This window comes from Triturus cristatus, chromosome 6 (genome assembly GCF_964204655.1).
Source record: "Triturus cristatus chromosome 6, aTriCri1.1, whole genome shotgun sequence".
NCBI lineage: Eukaryota > Metazoa > Chordata > Amphibia > Caudata > Salamandridae > Triturus > Triturus cristatus.
Window position 1 is genome coordinate 1,380,057,962 of NC_140589.1, and position 15,397 is coordinate 1,380,073,358.

The 15,397-nt window shown below is 44.1% G+C and overlaps 1 protein-coding gene across 1 annotated transcript in view; it reads left to right on the plus strand.

Moving 5' to 3' along the window:
* Positions 1–10,596: 10,596 nt before the first annotated feature.
* Positions 10,597–15,397, plus strand: part of PNPT1 (polyribonucleotide nucleotidyltransferase 1) — a 313,627-nt gene continuing 308,826 nt past the window's right edge. The window contains exon 1 of the mRNA XM_085612380.1: positions 10,597–10,817. Coding sequence (XP_085468506.1) covers positions 10,624–10,817 — 194 coding nt within the window. The 5' untranslated portion in view covers positions 10,597–10,623. The remainder of the gene's footprint in view (positions 10,818–15,397) is intronic.

Consider the following 15,397-nt stretch of genomic DNA (forward strand, 5'->3'; position numbering starts at 1 on the left):
CATGACCACTCTAATTCCATAAGGAAATCGTGGAAACAAATCTAACCTTTTATTGTTACTCAGGCATGCCCAAGGTAGACACAAGAATAATACAAATTGGCTTTTCAAACATTTGTTGAAACAATTGTATTCTTGTGTAAAGACATTGAGCTGCAATTATGAATAAAATTAAACAAAGCCTTGTAAACATCATTACAAAAATGTTGAAAAAGATAAATAATTCAACCATTATAATGTTGCAGTGTGACTAGGATTATATTTATACTCCTACAAAATACTACCAACACTATTGAGAGCATAGTCAGAGTACACTCTACCAGATCTAATGGGACAACCCAACCCCCCCATACCTGTGTATGATGTATCAGGAAGCCAACATTGGTGTAGAGCAGGCTACCTTCCTTTGCAGGATGGAGATTAGAGTAATCAGGGCTGCATCTCAGGCACCACGTTCCAGGATAATCAGAAGTGCTCCTCTGCCCAATTTTGCTCAGATGTGTTTTATATAATAAAAACACTGTTCTAATCGCACTGTGTCAGAGAAGCAGTGGTGATGTGATTGTCTGTCTTGCGACTCAGAGCTGTCTACAATCGGACAACCAAATGCAAGGGCATCGCTTTCAGTGTTCCTTAGCCTTGGACAGAGTATACGAAAGACCTGATAAAATGCTTACTACGAAATGTGCTGGAAGCAAAATAATTTCTAAGTAAGTTATTGTGTACGTGCAAGACACGTAATAGTCACTGTTTTGAAAAAGATGCCAATGTTAAACATGTAACTAAAACGGAGGCTGCTGTGCAGGCCCTGTTGAACCTTAGAACAGACAACAAAGTGAGAAAGAATAATCATAACCCTAGAGATAGGGTTGCTGAGAGTCGCCCACCCACCCTCCAGTAACGAGGATAATAATAGTATTTCGGACATGGGAGACTTCTGTGGTTAGAGGCGCTGCAAACCTGTAGGTGCAAATGGAGGAGGGAGACTCCTTGAAATGTATCTGAATCAATCAATCAATAACTTTATTTCGATAACATGTATCATAAAAGTATTGTTTGACAAATGTACAATAAAATAAAAACATATATTCAATGATAGTGAGTCTTTCAGTACAGAGATTCGCTAAAGATATGTTGGCACAGCTTCTTTGGCGTTGTGCTATATTACAATACATAAAACAGATGTCATTAAAAACATTTACCTAAAAATTGTACATGCGAGTTACTTCAAATTCATGACATGTACACATTAGTTAAAAGGGAAGTATAAGAAATTATAAAAAAGAACACAGTCCATCACAGCAGCATTTATATAAAGTGCAGCTGCTGTGTCCATCTGAAGAGACATTCTAGGTTTGAGGTGACATCCCAATGTAAGCTATGATTTAATTAATGCAGCGTCACATAGCTTTTTGACTACCTCCGGTGTCACATAAGGCCTATGGTTGGGACACCCCTCGTAGGGCTTTGTACCTAACTAGCCACACGTGGCTTAGAAGCTTAGCTACTCCACAGGCGAACAAAACGCTTGGGTCGGATTTTAGGATGCGCAGGGCAACCCGGTGGTTGCGGGTGCCCATGTCACTACAAATTGGTTTCAGCCATTTGGACCTTGCGTTGTTGTAAGCTGGACAAGCAAACATGACATGGACAACACACTCCTTCACGGCTCTACAGCAAGGGCAACTTTCTGGTGTGTTCTCGGCTGGGTGCCACTTTGATGTTAGAGCATTGACAGGGAGTGAGCCAAACCTAAACTGAGTATACAAAGCCCTGTCCCGTGGGACCTGGATCATGTCTAGGTATGGCTCTAGACTTCTAGTCTGCTTAAACATGAGAAATTAATCTGTTAGTCTCCCCATGTTTGGCTTACTAAACTCCTGGCTATCAATCCAATCCCAGTAATGGCGTTTAAGTTCCACCTTGCTCGGAGGATTTTAGGTGTCTCACAAATCTTTAAGGCCAAGTAGTGACATAGTTTTCCTCACATGTGATATCCACTTGACCCTATGGACCACATCTGAGTTCATTACCTCCGTTAGGGCTGTAGCATAATTGGTGAGCTCTGTAGTGCACCTTATGCGAGCCCAAAAGAGCAATGGACGAAGCTTAGCAATGTCTCTGAATGGGCGCCTGCCCATATCGTACATAAGAGGTGTTAATGTGGTGTTACGGGGAAGCATCACCAGATCCCTCCAAAACGTATGCTCTGACCGACTGATTTTGTCTACATTCTCGAACCACCATAGCTCTGCTCCGTATAGAGCTGAGCTTACTGCTTTTGCGTCGTAAACTACGAGGGCCAGGGCAAATGGCCTGCTATACGAGGAGTGATGTTCTTTGGTTAGTGCCCCTGCCACGCGTTTATGATTCAAAAGCATTTTGCCTAAATGGGGCCTCCAAAGCATTTTTTCAGAGAGTCGGATGCCAAGGTATTCAAAGGTACAACTCTCTCCAGGGGGTACCATTCAGTGTTAGGTTGTTCTTAAAGGATTTGTGGGGGTTAAAAGCCATGAGTTTTGTTTTTGTGGTATTAATGACTAAGCCCCGGGAGTCACAGCAAGATTGGTATCTGTTTATTAATTTGTGTAGCCCAGCTGGGGTCTTTGACACCAGCAAGGTGTCGTCAGCGAACAGAAGGGTCGGCACTTTGTCGCTCGCCAGGATTGGGCGCTCAGCTGGGTCTTCTTGGAGAAACCTCACCAACCCGTTCACATATAAGGAGAACAGGGTGGGGGCCATGACGCAACCCTGGCGTACTCCCTCGCTAACGGGTATCTGCTCTGTCAGCTGACCTTGGGTTTCCCATCTCACATGGGCATAGTTTCCCTCATGGAGGCGAATCAATCATTTGAGAATTAGAAGGGAGATGCCCATATCTTTAAGGATCTGCCACAGTCTGGTCCTAGGTACCAGATCGAACGCAGTCTTCAAGTCTATAAATGCAAGGTAAAGGCTGCCCTTTCCAATTAGCACGACTTTCCAGTATATAAGCAATAGCCTAAATACCTGGTTGATCGTCCCAGTGCTGGCCCCAAAGCCAGCCTGGTATTGAGAAAGGACATCCTGCTCTTCGGACCATGATTGGATTCTCTGTAAAAGGACCCTGCCTAACACCTTTTCCATTACGTCAATCAAACTTATGGGCCTGTAGGTTGAGGGGTTTTCCCAATCACCTTTTTTGTAAATGGGGACCACTTCAGCGCCCTTCCAGGATTCTGGGACTGGGCAACCTGCGACTATGGCGTTGAACAATAGCTGAAAATAACGCGACCAACTACTGGGGTCAGACAGAAATAGATCTCCTGGCAGTCCGTCTGGTCCAGGAGCTTTGGCAGGGAGTAGTTTCTTAATTGCTGCCTCTATTTCGATCAACGAGAAGGGATCACTATCATTCCCTACTGGAGAGACGTCGGTGGAGCCGCATGGCTCCTCCAGACATCCGTCCTCTGAAGTGGAATATAGTTTCAAAAAGTGGTCATGCCATTCATGGCTGGTGATGTGGTTGGGCAGAGTGCCTAAATCTCTGTTGTTGCCTCACTAATGACCAAAAATGGTTCCTGTTCTTCCCAAGACTTGCATTCTTCAATTCCTGCCAGTGTAGTTCATCCCACTCAATCTTTGCTTTGTGCAAAGCAACCTTATATACCTTCCTGGCCGTTTTAACCGTGGGGCAGTTTTAAGTTCTAATTGCTAAAGTCAGCGCCTGTCTTTTGAGCTTGCAATTCTTGGTGTACCATGGGTGCTGGTTTTTTTAGGAACACGCAAATTGTTGTTCCTACAAGGTGCTTGAAAGTAAGAGCTCAATATATCTACAGTGTGGGAATGGATAACAGGGACTGCTTCCCAATCTGCTATATCCGCAACTGCGGCCTGAAGCTCTGCTGTTTTCTTAGATAAGGTCTTGCGGATAGCCGCTAAGTTGGAATCTTGCAAAGAGACCTTGTGCCACTTCAGGTGCCTTTTGCAATTGGAAGGGACAATATCAGTGATAAAGTTTGAATCCCGACTGAGCTGAGGGTGGGGAAATGAAACCCATGGGGTCTTCATTGTCATACATAGAGGGTTGTGATCGCTGTCAGTTGTGGTGCCCACAAACATGTTGGTCGTCTCGTCCCACAATTTCACGTCGACTAAAATGTAGTTGATGCGTGAGGGGCTGCTGACTCTCTTGAAGGTGTTCGCCCCCTGGGTGTCCGAAGGGGTTCTACCATTAACTGCCCTAAGGCCGAACTCTGTTGTTAATGCATTAAGTTGAATTGCTAAGTTGGTCCATTTTTTGATGGGGGGTATATTAAGTGGAGGGGCAGCCCATTTACTATTGACTAATTTGTGCTCCAGCATGTCATCTGGGCTCAAAGGTACAATTGAAGTCACCTGCAATCACGATTCAAGTACAAGGCGAGCAGCTGGATATAACTTGTTCTAAGAGCGTGATAGTTGGCGATGGGTTGCCTCCCTTAGTTCCTCTAATATAGACATTAAACAGGTCTAAGATATCCCCACCCCTAGGGCCCTTGATGGTGAGTCTAAGGATGTCGTGGCTTAGGATTGAGTGAGTATCAATACAGCAACCTTGAGCAATATTCACCCAGACAGTCAATCCCCCTGAGGGACGTCCTCTCCCCACAGTGGTAGCTGGGGTACAGAAGCAAGCATAGCCTGTTTTATGTAGTGGCACCAAACTCCATGTGTCCTGAACGATACAGATGTCAAATCCCTCTATGAGTTCATTCCAGTGCGGGAGTAGGAGTTTTTATATAGGCCTGCTACGTTCCATGAAATAATCTTTAGCTTAGTAAAAGTAGGGACTGAGGCTGGGTTAGCGTTTATCAGTGGTGATTTGTTTAACTGCATTTGAGGATCAAACAACTCAGCAAGATCTAATGGTATACATGGTCCTATCTTGTGTGTCCTCTGTGCTGTTTCAGAGTGATAACTTGGGCCCTTGTCCTCAGGAACGACCGTCACTAGCACTTGTGTGTCGGATAAGAGACTTTGAGTGTTACATGTGGTGCTCAAGATGGTAGTGCTTGGGTCCATGTTTGATTGGTGAGCTATTTGTAGTCAATCGACTGCTTTTAGGGATCTCCCTCGCTCTAAGATGACAGTTGTCCCACCCCCTGTGTATGCTTGTATGTGCCTAAACTGTATAGCTGAGGTGGGGGGGGGGGGTGGGGGGCAAGTTCGGTATTCTAAGGCAAGAAGATTCTCTGCCAGATCAGCGGTAGAGAGTGTAAGTTCAATGTAGTCATATAATTGCGCAGGGGACGAGCATCTCCGGGGGCTAATGATGTCCTCGCGTATCACCGAGCGGCAGCCCCCGATATGGCGAATCCAGTGAATGACTTTATTTGTTAAGGAGTCATAACTTTCATGGGCGTTCTTTGGGCTAAGCTTAGGAACATTGGCCATTATGATTTTTTGGCCTTGTGACAAGGGAGCCGCGTGACAGTAATGGATCGGCTGGGATGATTTTGCCAGAGTATTCGTTCCCATTAGGGTGCAACTGGAGCCTGTTTGGTCTAGCCGAGCTCTAGGGGCTGTTTGGTTAGGGCGATCTTTAGATGCATTGGCCTTTGGGATACCAGAATCTTTATTTGAGTTAGCCTTTACCTTATCATGGTGATCTGCTTTCGAAACTTGGGAAACAGAGTTTATGGGAAGGGATGAAGGAGAAGTGGCGGATCCGCTAGGTAAAGCCCTTTCAGTTGGAGGCATCCTATTTGTTAATACCTTTTTTTGGTTGTGAGGGAATGACTGGTTTGGATGCTGATAGCAAGGTGGGACAGTTGGTAGTACTGTTTTTACCAGTGCGGTGAGATCTTCAATCATTTGTCTCATGATTGCTATCTCAGACCTAAGGGTGTTGATAAGCTGAGAGGTGTCCTGCGTGGCAAGTATTTGTTCATCGCTGCCTTGTGCTTGTGATGTGCTAGGCAGCCGGTGTGCTTCATCTGTGATGGTGTTGTGCGTAGACAGTGGACCAAACTTATTTGAACGGGGAACTGCAGGGCAGGGTACAGACTTGTCAGCAATGGTGGAGGAATCTGGAAAGTTAATGTCCTCTGCCTGACCTTTTGCCTGTCCTTTTGCATGAGCAACTAGTGTGATAATGCTATGGTCGAGATTTCCCTTTCTAGAGTGTTTCTGGAACATTGTGGGGATGATTGGTGTGCAGGAAGAACTAGTGTGGTTGGTGGAGGATTGGCCATTAATGCGTGGTTCTGTTGGTTCTGATACTAAGATATCCTTGCACTCACTAATGAGGGTATCAATTCTATCAAGGACACAGTTACTAGCTGCATGCTTCTGGACTTTCCTTGCCTTTTTCCCCTAGCCTGCCCCACTATTGTTACTACTTCCCTCCATTGAGCCCTCCATAGTTTTCCGTTTGCCCATATTTCAAGATAAGATAGATTAAGCAATTCACAAATGATGGCCCAGCTCCAGTTATTTTATAAGGGTTGCCTTGTGAGATGTCGTCAAGAGCTCAAATAAAAATTAAGTCTATGGAACAAAGTTCAGGCACATTAGTGCTTAAAGAGTGTCTCACGCTGTATTAAGAGTCTCCATAAACAGAGGAAAAGTTAGGACAGTACCTTGTCTGGGTGTTGTAAGGCTGTGACAAACAGGGACTCAATCCAGCAGTTAGATGAAAGGGGGGTGGCCCTGCCCTGCCTCTTCCTGGCAATGACGGTCAAGGACGGGCCTGCCCTTAGCCCGGGCTTCACCCGCGCGTGTCCCGCGCCGCCGGATCTGGTCAGCCCCAATGATGGCACAGCTGACTCCTCCCTCTTAGCTGACTGTAGGCGGGACACATGCGTTGCACTCTGGGACTTGGAGTACCACCAGAGTGTGTGTCCAGGCGGTGGAACTTGCGATAGGGGAAAGGAAGCGCCCCTAGATTGACAGGGTTTGGAGGCACAAGATGGATGACAGCCCCCTCAGTGTACCAGCAAAAAACGCCAAGACTGCCCTGCAGATGGTTCGAATTTCCTATAATTTGTCCTTTTATGTGGATATATACTTCTGTAACAAAGTTTGCAGCGGCTACCAACAGGAGGGGATTGTATGTTCAATATGTTGCTGTGTTGCACAAATACCAAATTACAAAAAAAAAAAAAAACACTGGCCTTCTCTTGATAACTGGTGTTCTAAGCATGATCTTTCTCCACGCTCTTGTCCTATTGCCTCTGTGTTGAGGGTTTCCAGCTTGAACTTGCTATTTCTCACCTAAAAGTGCAATGGTTTGTAATTAAGGCTAATAGAGAATTTTCTGAACCCCAGCATGAGATCTTAGGGGCTTTTCTATATCTAGGCCTCTACTTCCTACTCGTGCTCCACTCTTGGTTCTTCCTTGTTCTTAAGGCCTTACAAGGTCCTCCCTTTGGGCCTTTAGAATCAATGGATTTGAACTGTCTTTCTTTAGAGCTGTTTTCTGGTGGCTAGTCCATCTAATTGAACACAAGGGTGTGCAGTTCCTGGACAGTAGGAGCAAGTGGTCAGGTCAGTGGAATAGCCTCCAATTAGAGAAGTATATGGGCTGTGATAAGTTGTGTAGTGAAGTGAAAGGGGTGGTTAAAATAGGTTTAGTGATGCTGGGTATTACTAAACTTTATTGGTGGAGATCACTAACCTAAATAAAATGGCCACACAACTTCACAACACGAACGTTCTATAGCTATTGCATCCCACACAAGCTACACTGACCTGACCACTTTCCCCTGTCCCAGGAACTGCACGCCCTTGTATTCAATTACTACAGAAGGGAGTAGGTGTGCTGGACCTAATCAAAAGCTCCAGTTTTCTCTTGTTTAGGTGGAAAGTCCATCTACCCATAACATTTGCAGATTATCAGCCTTGCTCTGTTGTCCTCCTTTTCTCAGATTCTTTAAGGGAGGATGTATTTTGAAGCTCAACCTTTCTTTTATTCTTAAAGTTAACTCTTACTTCCACACTTCACAAGAGGTGATTTTTCCTGCTTTCATTCTTTCACCTACCTCAGAGGTTGAATTCGCTTTGCAGAATCTGGATTTTAAAAGAGTGATTTCTATTTATCAGATCACAGGAGTTCAGACGCTCTCATCATGTCGTTGTGACTTTTGGTTCAGCAGGAAGGAGTAGGGAAACCACCAAGATGACTCTGAGAAAGTGGATAAAATCCACAATTGTTCAGTCAAATGAATTAAGTCCTAGCTCATGACTCTGTCCAATGCAGTTTTACAAGAGGTGTGGTGGCTTATTGGGCAGGAATTTAGGGAGTCTCCATCCAGGAGCTATTTAGAGCTGCATCTTGGGCACAAGACAATAGTGTTGTGAGACATTACAGGCTGAACAATGTGGTTTCAACTTGGGCGTAAGATAATACTTTTGTGATACATTACAGACTGAACAATGTGGTTTGATAATCGAATTTTGGTATTGGGTTTCTGAAATTAGCTATTAATTAGATCACTGTGTGATATTTATATTTTCATGTTAAGTGTGCATTAAATTATGGGTGTGCATTCTAACAGTTGACTTGTCTATTTGATCTAGTCAAAGGCTTTCTTTGGTATACCTCAAAGTTCTAGAAGACCTTCTACTATCAAAGCTTACTCTAAACATTGGGCTTCTTGTACCGTTACATATGCTCTGGTCATGCCTGCTGATCTGGTGATTTTGGTCAGGGATACAGAGTAGGCTGTCACGGGTGGTGGGGGACACCCGGTTGGTGGCCCTGTGAATCAGTGACGCTGGATAGATACACACTGACTCTTCTCTGTAACGCCGTATTAGCGGTGGCAAGGAGCGATGTGCGCCGATGGGAGACTGGACTTCTAACATGGAGTGGTGCGAACAGGCTGAGGAACCGAACCCCATGTAGTGACTGGGACAAGGATTTAGAGGTAATTCACTGATTACTTACTGGTACTTTTCATTACTCCTAGTCCCACTAGTCTTCGTCACAGTCATTAGAAGCCCTCCATTCTTAGCTTTTGACACAGCTTAGTTATTACAGAATTTGGAATGTCGCCCTAATTATAGCACCTGGTGAGATGGGGGGGTTGGGGGGGGGGGATACACTCCAGAATTCTCCTGCACTTTTTTCCTGTTTGGGAGGTAGTATCCCCTCAAATGTAATTATTGACGAGCACGGCTACGCGTAATGAAAATTACCGTAAGTAACAGGGGCATTACATTTCCTTAATCCTATAAACGAGGTGCAATCAAAATCTGGATAAAGTAACGTTAAATGTTAGGTTTTCGAGTAGACCTTCTTACTAGGTGCGGCAGTGACTTAATGTGATGGCTCAACGCACACTCAAAATGTGTCTTTCTTATTGGCAAAAAATTAACAGCTACGAAATCTTTATAATGCTGTTTGCTGATCATGGCAAATCTAGAAATTGCATTTCGGTGTATAGCAGAGTCAAAAACTATTCAAAATACCCGGTAAACGAGGGTGAGATTAAGTGTATACCACAAGGCATACATGCCAACATTTCAGAAGAGCAAAGTGGGAGATTTAAAAAAAAACAAAAAAACAAAATTGGGAGAATGGGGCCTTCGATCGGGTTTCTGTCATGTATGGACTTTGGAAGTGTGCTGCTGCAGGATCGGACATTTGAAAGCAAATTTACGTGTGTTTTTTTTAATCACCTTTCAGAAGCATGGAGCGCAATGGCAGGCAGAGAAAGAGGGGGATGCAAGAGCCGTGCACTGGCCTGGCAGGTTGCGGTCAGTGCATACACCCCCCCTCCCTCCCCCGTCAGCCCGGGCTGAAACAGCTTCAGGGCACACACACAGCCGCCCCTCCCCCCCAGTACTTCACAGGTGTTTAAAAGACCATTCGATTGTTAATGGGGCTTTGTTGGTTTTTCACCCCTTCTAGAGCCCCTGCATCGCCCCTCTGACTATTGCTGGAAGAATTAGCACGTTACACATTACCAAGCCCTGTCAGCTGAAAACCCGAGGAATCGGGTTTTTACTTGCAGGAATCGGGAGGCGGGAGACTAGCCTTCAAATCGGTAGTCTCACGCCTGAATCGGGAGTGTTGGCATGTATGCCACAAGGCTGCGTGCCAAAACACAAGCATTCGAGTCTGCTTATCTTAGGACAAGTGCACTGCACTATAAGCATAATTCGCGAAAGACGTCAGAAAGGGAAATCGAAAGAAAGACACCCCTCAACTCCCCCCCGCCTCAATGTTAACTCCTTCCTACGTTCCTTTGGTTCTGCTGAAAACATAGAAGAGGGACTTCATACACAAAACTATCACTCAGGGTTGAAACTACTAATGTGGCCATCTTAAAGACACGGCGTCATCAGATTCTTACTGATAATTGTCGGGTGAAGAAACGAAACACGTCTATATTTGCAAAATTGTTTCCCTTTCGTTATGCCCAACATCAGTACTTTGCTGTTAGATTTTATTGAATCATAAAGAATAAAAGTGACATACAGACAATATTCTTGTAATGTTCTAACTTGTGTGTTCCGTACATTGGAGTTTGAAAAATGCAAGAGTCCAGGATCCAATTTCCAAAATGTGTAAATAATCGTGCCTTTATAGTAAGACAGGTGTTCTAACCACTAGTCGCAAGGTTTCGTTTGTCCTTCTTCACTTTTCATGGCGGTGTCATGGCAGCCCCCAGTCGGTGTTGCTGCCGTGCCGGGATGTTGCTGTGGCTGCTGCAAAGAGGAGTGGGCGCGAGGGCACCTAGATACCGGGTGGGGAAGCGTGCCTCCGTGTTACTAAGTCAGTTAAGAAGCGCCCAGAGCGGAGCTTGGAGCAACAAACATGCTGCCAGTGTGGAGGTTGACGTGGGGGGAAGGTAAGGAGCAGCAGAGTAGACAACACACATGGGTCAACAAATGTGCTACGTGTAGGGCACAATTCCTAAAAATAGAAGTGGGGGGACTGACCAAGTCAGGTAGTATGCAAGTGAGGTGACATTATGACGCGTGCTATCAAGGCACATGACGTCACGACGCGTGACATTCCACGTAGTATCACAGGAAGTGACCACTGGAAGTGATGCTCTGATATGTGTATGTTATAACATATGCCAACTGAAAATGAAATAAAATGTTGTTTTTTATAGTTGTCTCCTGCAAAGCATATCATGTAACATGCAGATCACATATTTTTATTTTATGTAGATAGGTAAGTGGATTACTGCTATGAGCACAGAGATCCTTTTGTTACTTGCAGTTAATAAATAGTAATCCTTCTAGTAGACCACAGTGAACTATGAAGTATATTTGACTCCTTCACCTTGTAACCCATGACTGTCTCATGTAACACATCTTGAACATTCATTTACACACTTACTTGATTTTTTTGAAATGGTTAATGTGTATGTTATGTAAAGTGCTCTAACACTGCATTGGGATTGGTAGCACTATAAAAGAAATACCAAAAAGTGTTATTTAAATTGTTATTTGTGTAAATACTGAGACAGACCAACCCAGACCAATGCACTTATATGCAACTAAGTAACAAGCATTGACATAGCCAATAGGTCTCGCTTTTGGGACCTTATAAGTATTTAGTTATGTAGCACAATATCCTTGGTGCAACAACATTAACTGTTGCATGGTTAAACACTTATAAGGTCCCAAAGGCGAGGTCTATTGGCTATGCCAATGCTTGTTGTGTTTAGCAGCCTGCATGTGTTTATCCGTGTGCTGGGGAGTGCATGAGCATGTCTGTATGACTGTCTTTGTGTGCGTGCCTGCGACTGTGTGTGTGTATGTATGTTAGCTTGCATACCTGAGCTCGTGTTAAGGGTATGTGCTGACGGATAATTTGAAAGCCCAGGTACACCACTTCCAAAATCCACCAGCCGCCACTGCCACAACCTCTGGCATTCAGCCCTTCATTGAGGAGTGAGGCTTCCTTCTTGGAGGGCAGTGTGCTGGGGTGTGAGGGATGTAACACGCCCAAGGGATCCACAGATGGACAGAAAGTATACTCTGGTACTGTTCAGGGCAGATCCAGTTAGAGACGCAAATGTAACTAGTCCTGAAAGGTAGTTGTAGTCTGAAGGATGCAGGTGCGAGTAAACTATTGTATGCCACTTGTGTACTAAGGACCAGAATATTAAACATTAAAGTATAAAAAGTGCTTTCCTGGTCGTTGGGTGGGTGCTGTAGAGCATGTATATGCTTGTTGGCCCCCTCAGCACTTTTGATGTTCCTGTGATCTTTCGCTAACCTATCTCGGAGCCTTGATATTGCTGCTAGTCCTATGAGCTCCAGTATTCACATTTCTTATTTAAAAAAGATGTGATGAATGCCCATTGCGTGCTTGACAAAACTGTGACTGAATGTTCAAACTCGTCAGCGTAACAAAGGAAAGAAAAAACAAATAAAACCCCAGTTGCCTTGTTAATGTGGTGGCCAACTTTGAATGCTGGGTCTCATTGTATATAAAGTGGGGTTTATTTAGAAACTTCTGCACCTTTACTGGAACTCGGACTGTAATGATCGGTACCATTCTGAAAAGAAAAAAAAGTATGTAATGCTGCAGAATATCCCATAATCAATAGGAGGCGAAGTTTGTTTAGTGAAAGTAAGCACATATAAATCACAGAGAAATGCGATTCGCAAAAGAGCAGTGCTACGGAATGTCTGATTGTAGTGAACCACTTTCAACAGTGAGAGTAGAAAGGAGTGCAGCAAAATTTATTAATGTCTGCGTCTCAAACTTCTAACCACGACACTACCGCGTTTCAAAAAAATATTTTTTTGCAGTGCTGTTTAAGTTAAATACTCTGCTGATTTTCCGTATTGGTTTCCCATAGTAAAAATATACGGGACGGAATTCAAGTTGCTCACGTCAATGTTTTCCTTTGGGCTCTTTGTAGTAAAAGCGGTCCGCCTTGGCATAGACAGCGCTCGGCGTACTTGCTTCCTACATTTGAGATCCTTGAATTTTCTGCGTCCATAAACAGTGTAGGGATGGCACTGAAGAAAACAGATAACATTTATGCCAACTGATTATCAGGTGAAGCATATTCAAAACATATTAATAGCGGATATAGAAGGTTCTGCAGACGTGTTCAGCATTTTCGCATTCAGCTAAAGACCAAGACTGGTTGAATCACAAAGGATTCCCCTCCACACATTTTCTTCCCACTTTAAGTAATTCACGTCTAATTGTTTAGCATCAAGGTTGGCAAACCAATACAATAAATGGTAACAGCATTATTTCCTTTGTCCTGATGATGACCTCAAATGGCTGATGCAAGAGGTGCCATAGACCTAAACAGCTGGGAAAATGATACAAAATGATTTTAAAAACCATTGTACTGTTGGTTTACATAAGTCAAAGTGCTGTTGACACATAAATCAATGTCTTATTTGGTTTTTCTTGTGTTTTTTTTTTCCTCGAAGTTTTATATAGCGTGAACTTGACCCGAAATATAGGTATCCGAGCGCTTTACATGAGCACCAGTTGTGTTACATGAGGACACATTCATTTTTGGTAAGCACGGGGATATTAACTGACTTGCCCAGAATCATTGGATGTTGAGCGTCGTTGCCGAGACTCGAACCTGGTTCCCCAGATTTGTAGTCCACCGCCCTAACCGTTAGGCTACATCCTTTCCCCCCTTGTTGCTAAAAAGAAAATTGTTTATGAAACACAATTAGTCTTTAGAGGAAACAAATGTATCATTCTTACAATAACAGGTCAACTACCTTGATTTCATCATTTGTCGAACTTATTGTTGTGCACCAACATCATATTAACTTTTTTAAATGACTCCACTGGAAACATAGACCTTGCAAGATCCATCACACAGTGATAGCAGTGCCAAAACTGAGCCACTCAACTTTCCTCTGTCACAACGCCCCTTTAAAGATTGAGAGTAGTGCCAGAACTTACACAATACAAGCACCTTTGAACCTTGTGCCCCAAGGAGTGCAGGAGTATTGTACTGAGGAAGGTGCAGTACACAGCTTTTCACCACGATATATCATCGCAAAGTGACTGCAGTGCCAGAGTTGGTGCACTAAAGCTTTCTTCTAGCATAGTGCCTCACCACTCAGTAAAGGCAGTGCCACAGCTGTCATGGTACAGGCGCACACAGCTTGTTTGCACTTGGGTTTATGTACTAGAAGCATTATCATAAAAAAAGCACTGGCAAAGTCAACGGCCTTAGGAATCTAGTGACATGGCCATTTTTTTTATGCGAGCCTAGACCATAAAAAGAAAAGAAAAACAAAAAAAGGCCACAACCTAAATGTGGTGGACAAATGTTTGAAATAAAACATTCTAATTGAAACAACATTCACTTTTATGGTTGTTACATTTTCATGCTTTTAACTAAAAGCGTATGAATTTTATTGGGAGTATTGTCTTTTGAATGCGATGAGGTTAAATCACAACCTAACCAAGCACTCCATGTTCGAAGTTACAATGCTACACTGTAACCTAAACATTGTATAAAGGCAACTCCAACAAACACTGGCAAAGTCACTAGGTCTCACCTTTGTGACTTATTGGCTTTGACAATGGTTGAATACCACACTGTGCAGCATCATTGAAGCTGTGCAGCATGGCTGAAGTAAAACAAAAAAACTTTTACACAGCCGTCTGCATCCTCTCTACAAAAAGAGGAGTCAGATTTTTTTTTAGTTACTGTAGCAATTCAAATCAATAACTAAAAACAAAACCGTTTTTTTTAAGTGGGTGTAAATGGAGTGGAAGCAACAGGAGTAGAAGTAATGGGGTGAAGCAACAGGGGGATCAGACGCAATATGGGGGCTGGTGAGGTCACGGAAGCAACATGGGCAGGGCAGAGGGGCACGGAAGTAGCACAGGGAAGGCGGGGGACGTGGATTCAACAAGTGGAGGGTGAGACACAAGGAAGCAACACGCGGGAGGGCAGGGGGGCACAGAACGACAGGGGAGGGTGGAAGCAACATGGAGAAGTATACGGGCAAGCACAACATGGAAGGGGGTGGGGAGGCGCACACGGGAACAAGCAGCAGCACGAGAGGAGAGATACACAACGGAGAATGCTAAAACAAGGAACAATTCAGTCTTTCTGCAGCGGATAGCTGGAATGAAAGTCACATACTATAAATAACATTCTACAAATTAAATCAAAATATAAAGCAATCAGTGTCTTCAGTTCCCAAGCTCACAAAAAACAAGCATTGGCCGCTCGGCCGTGAAAGTGGCGCGGCCGTGAAAGTGAAACTGGCGTTCAGAACAAGCAGTAAATGCAACAGGGTCCTCTCCATTCACCACCTTTGATCGGTGTCTTTATTTTCCCATGGCAGTCATGTAAATAAACAAGTGATTGTAAATAGAGCCGAGGCTTGTTTCTGTGAAGCAGCCAACATGAGGAGCAGGATGGTGGAACTTCAGCAGGTCGCAGATTTCATGACTAGGCTGCAA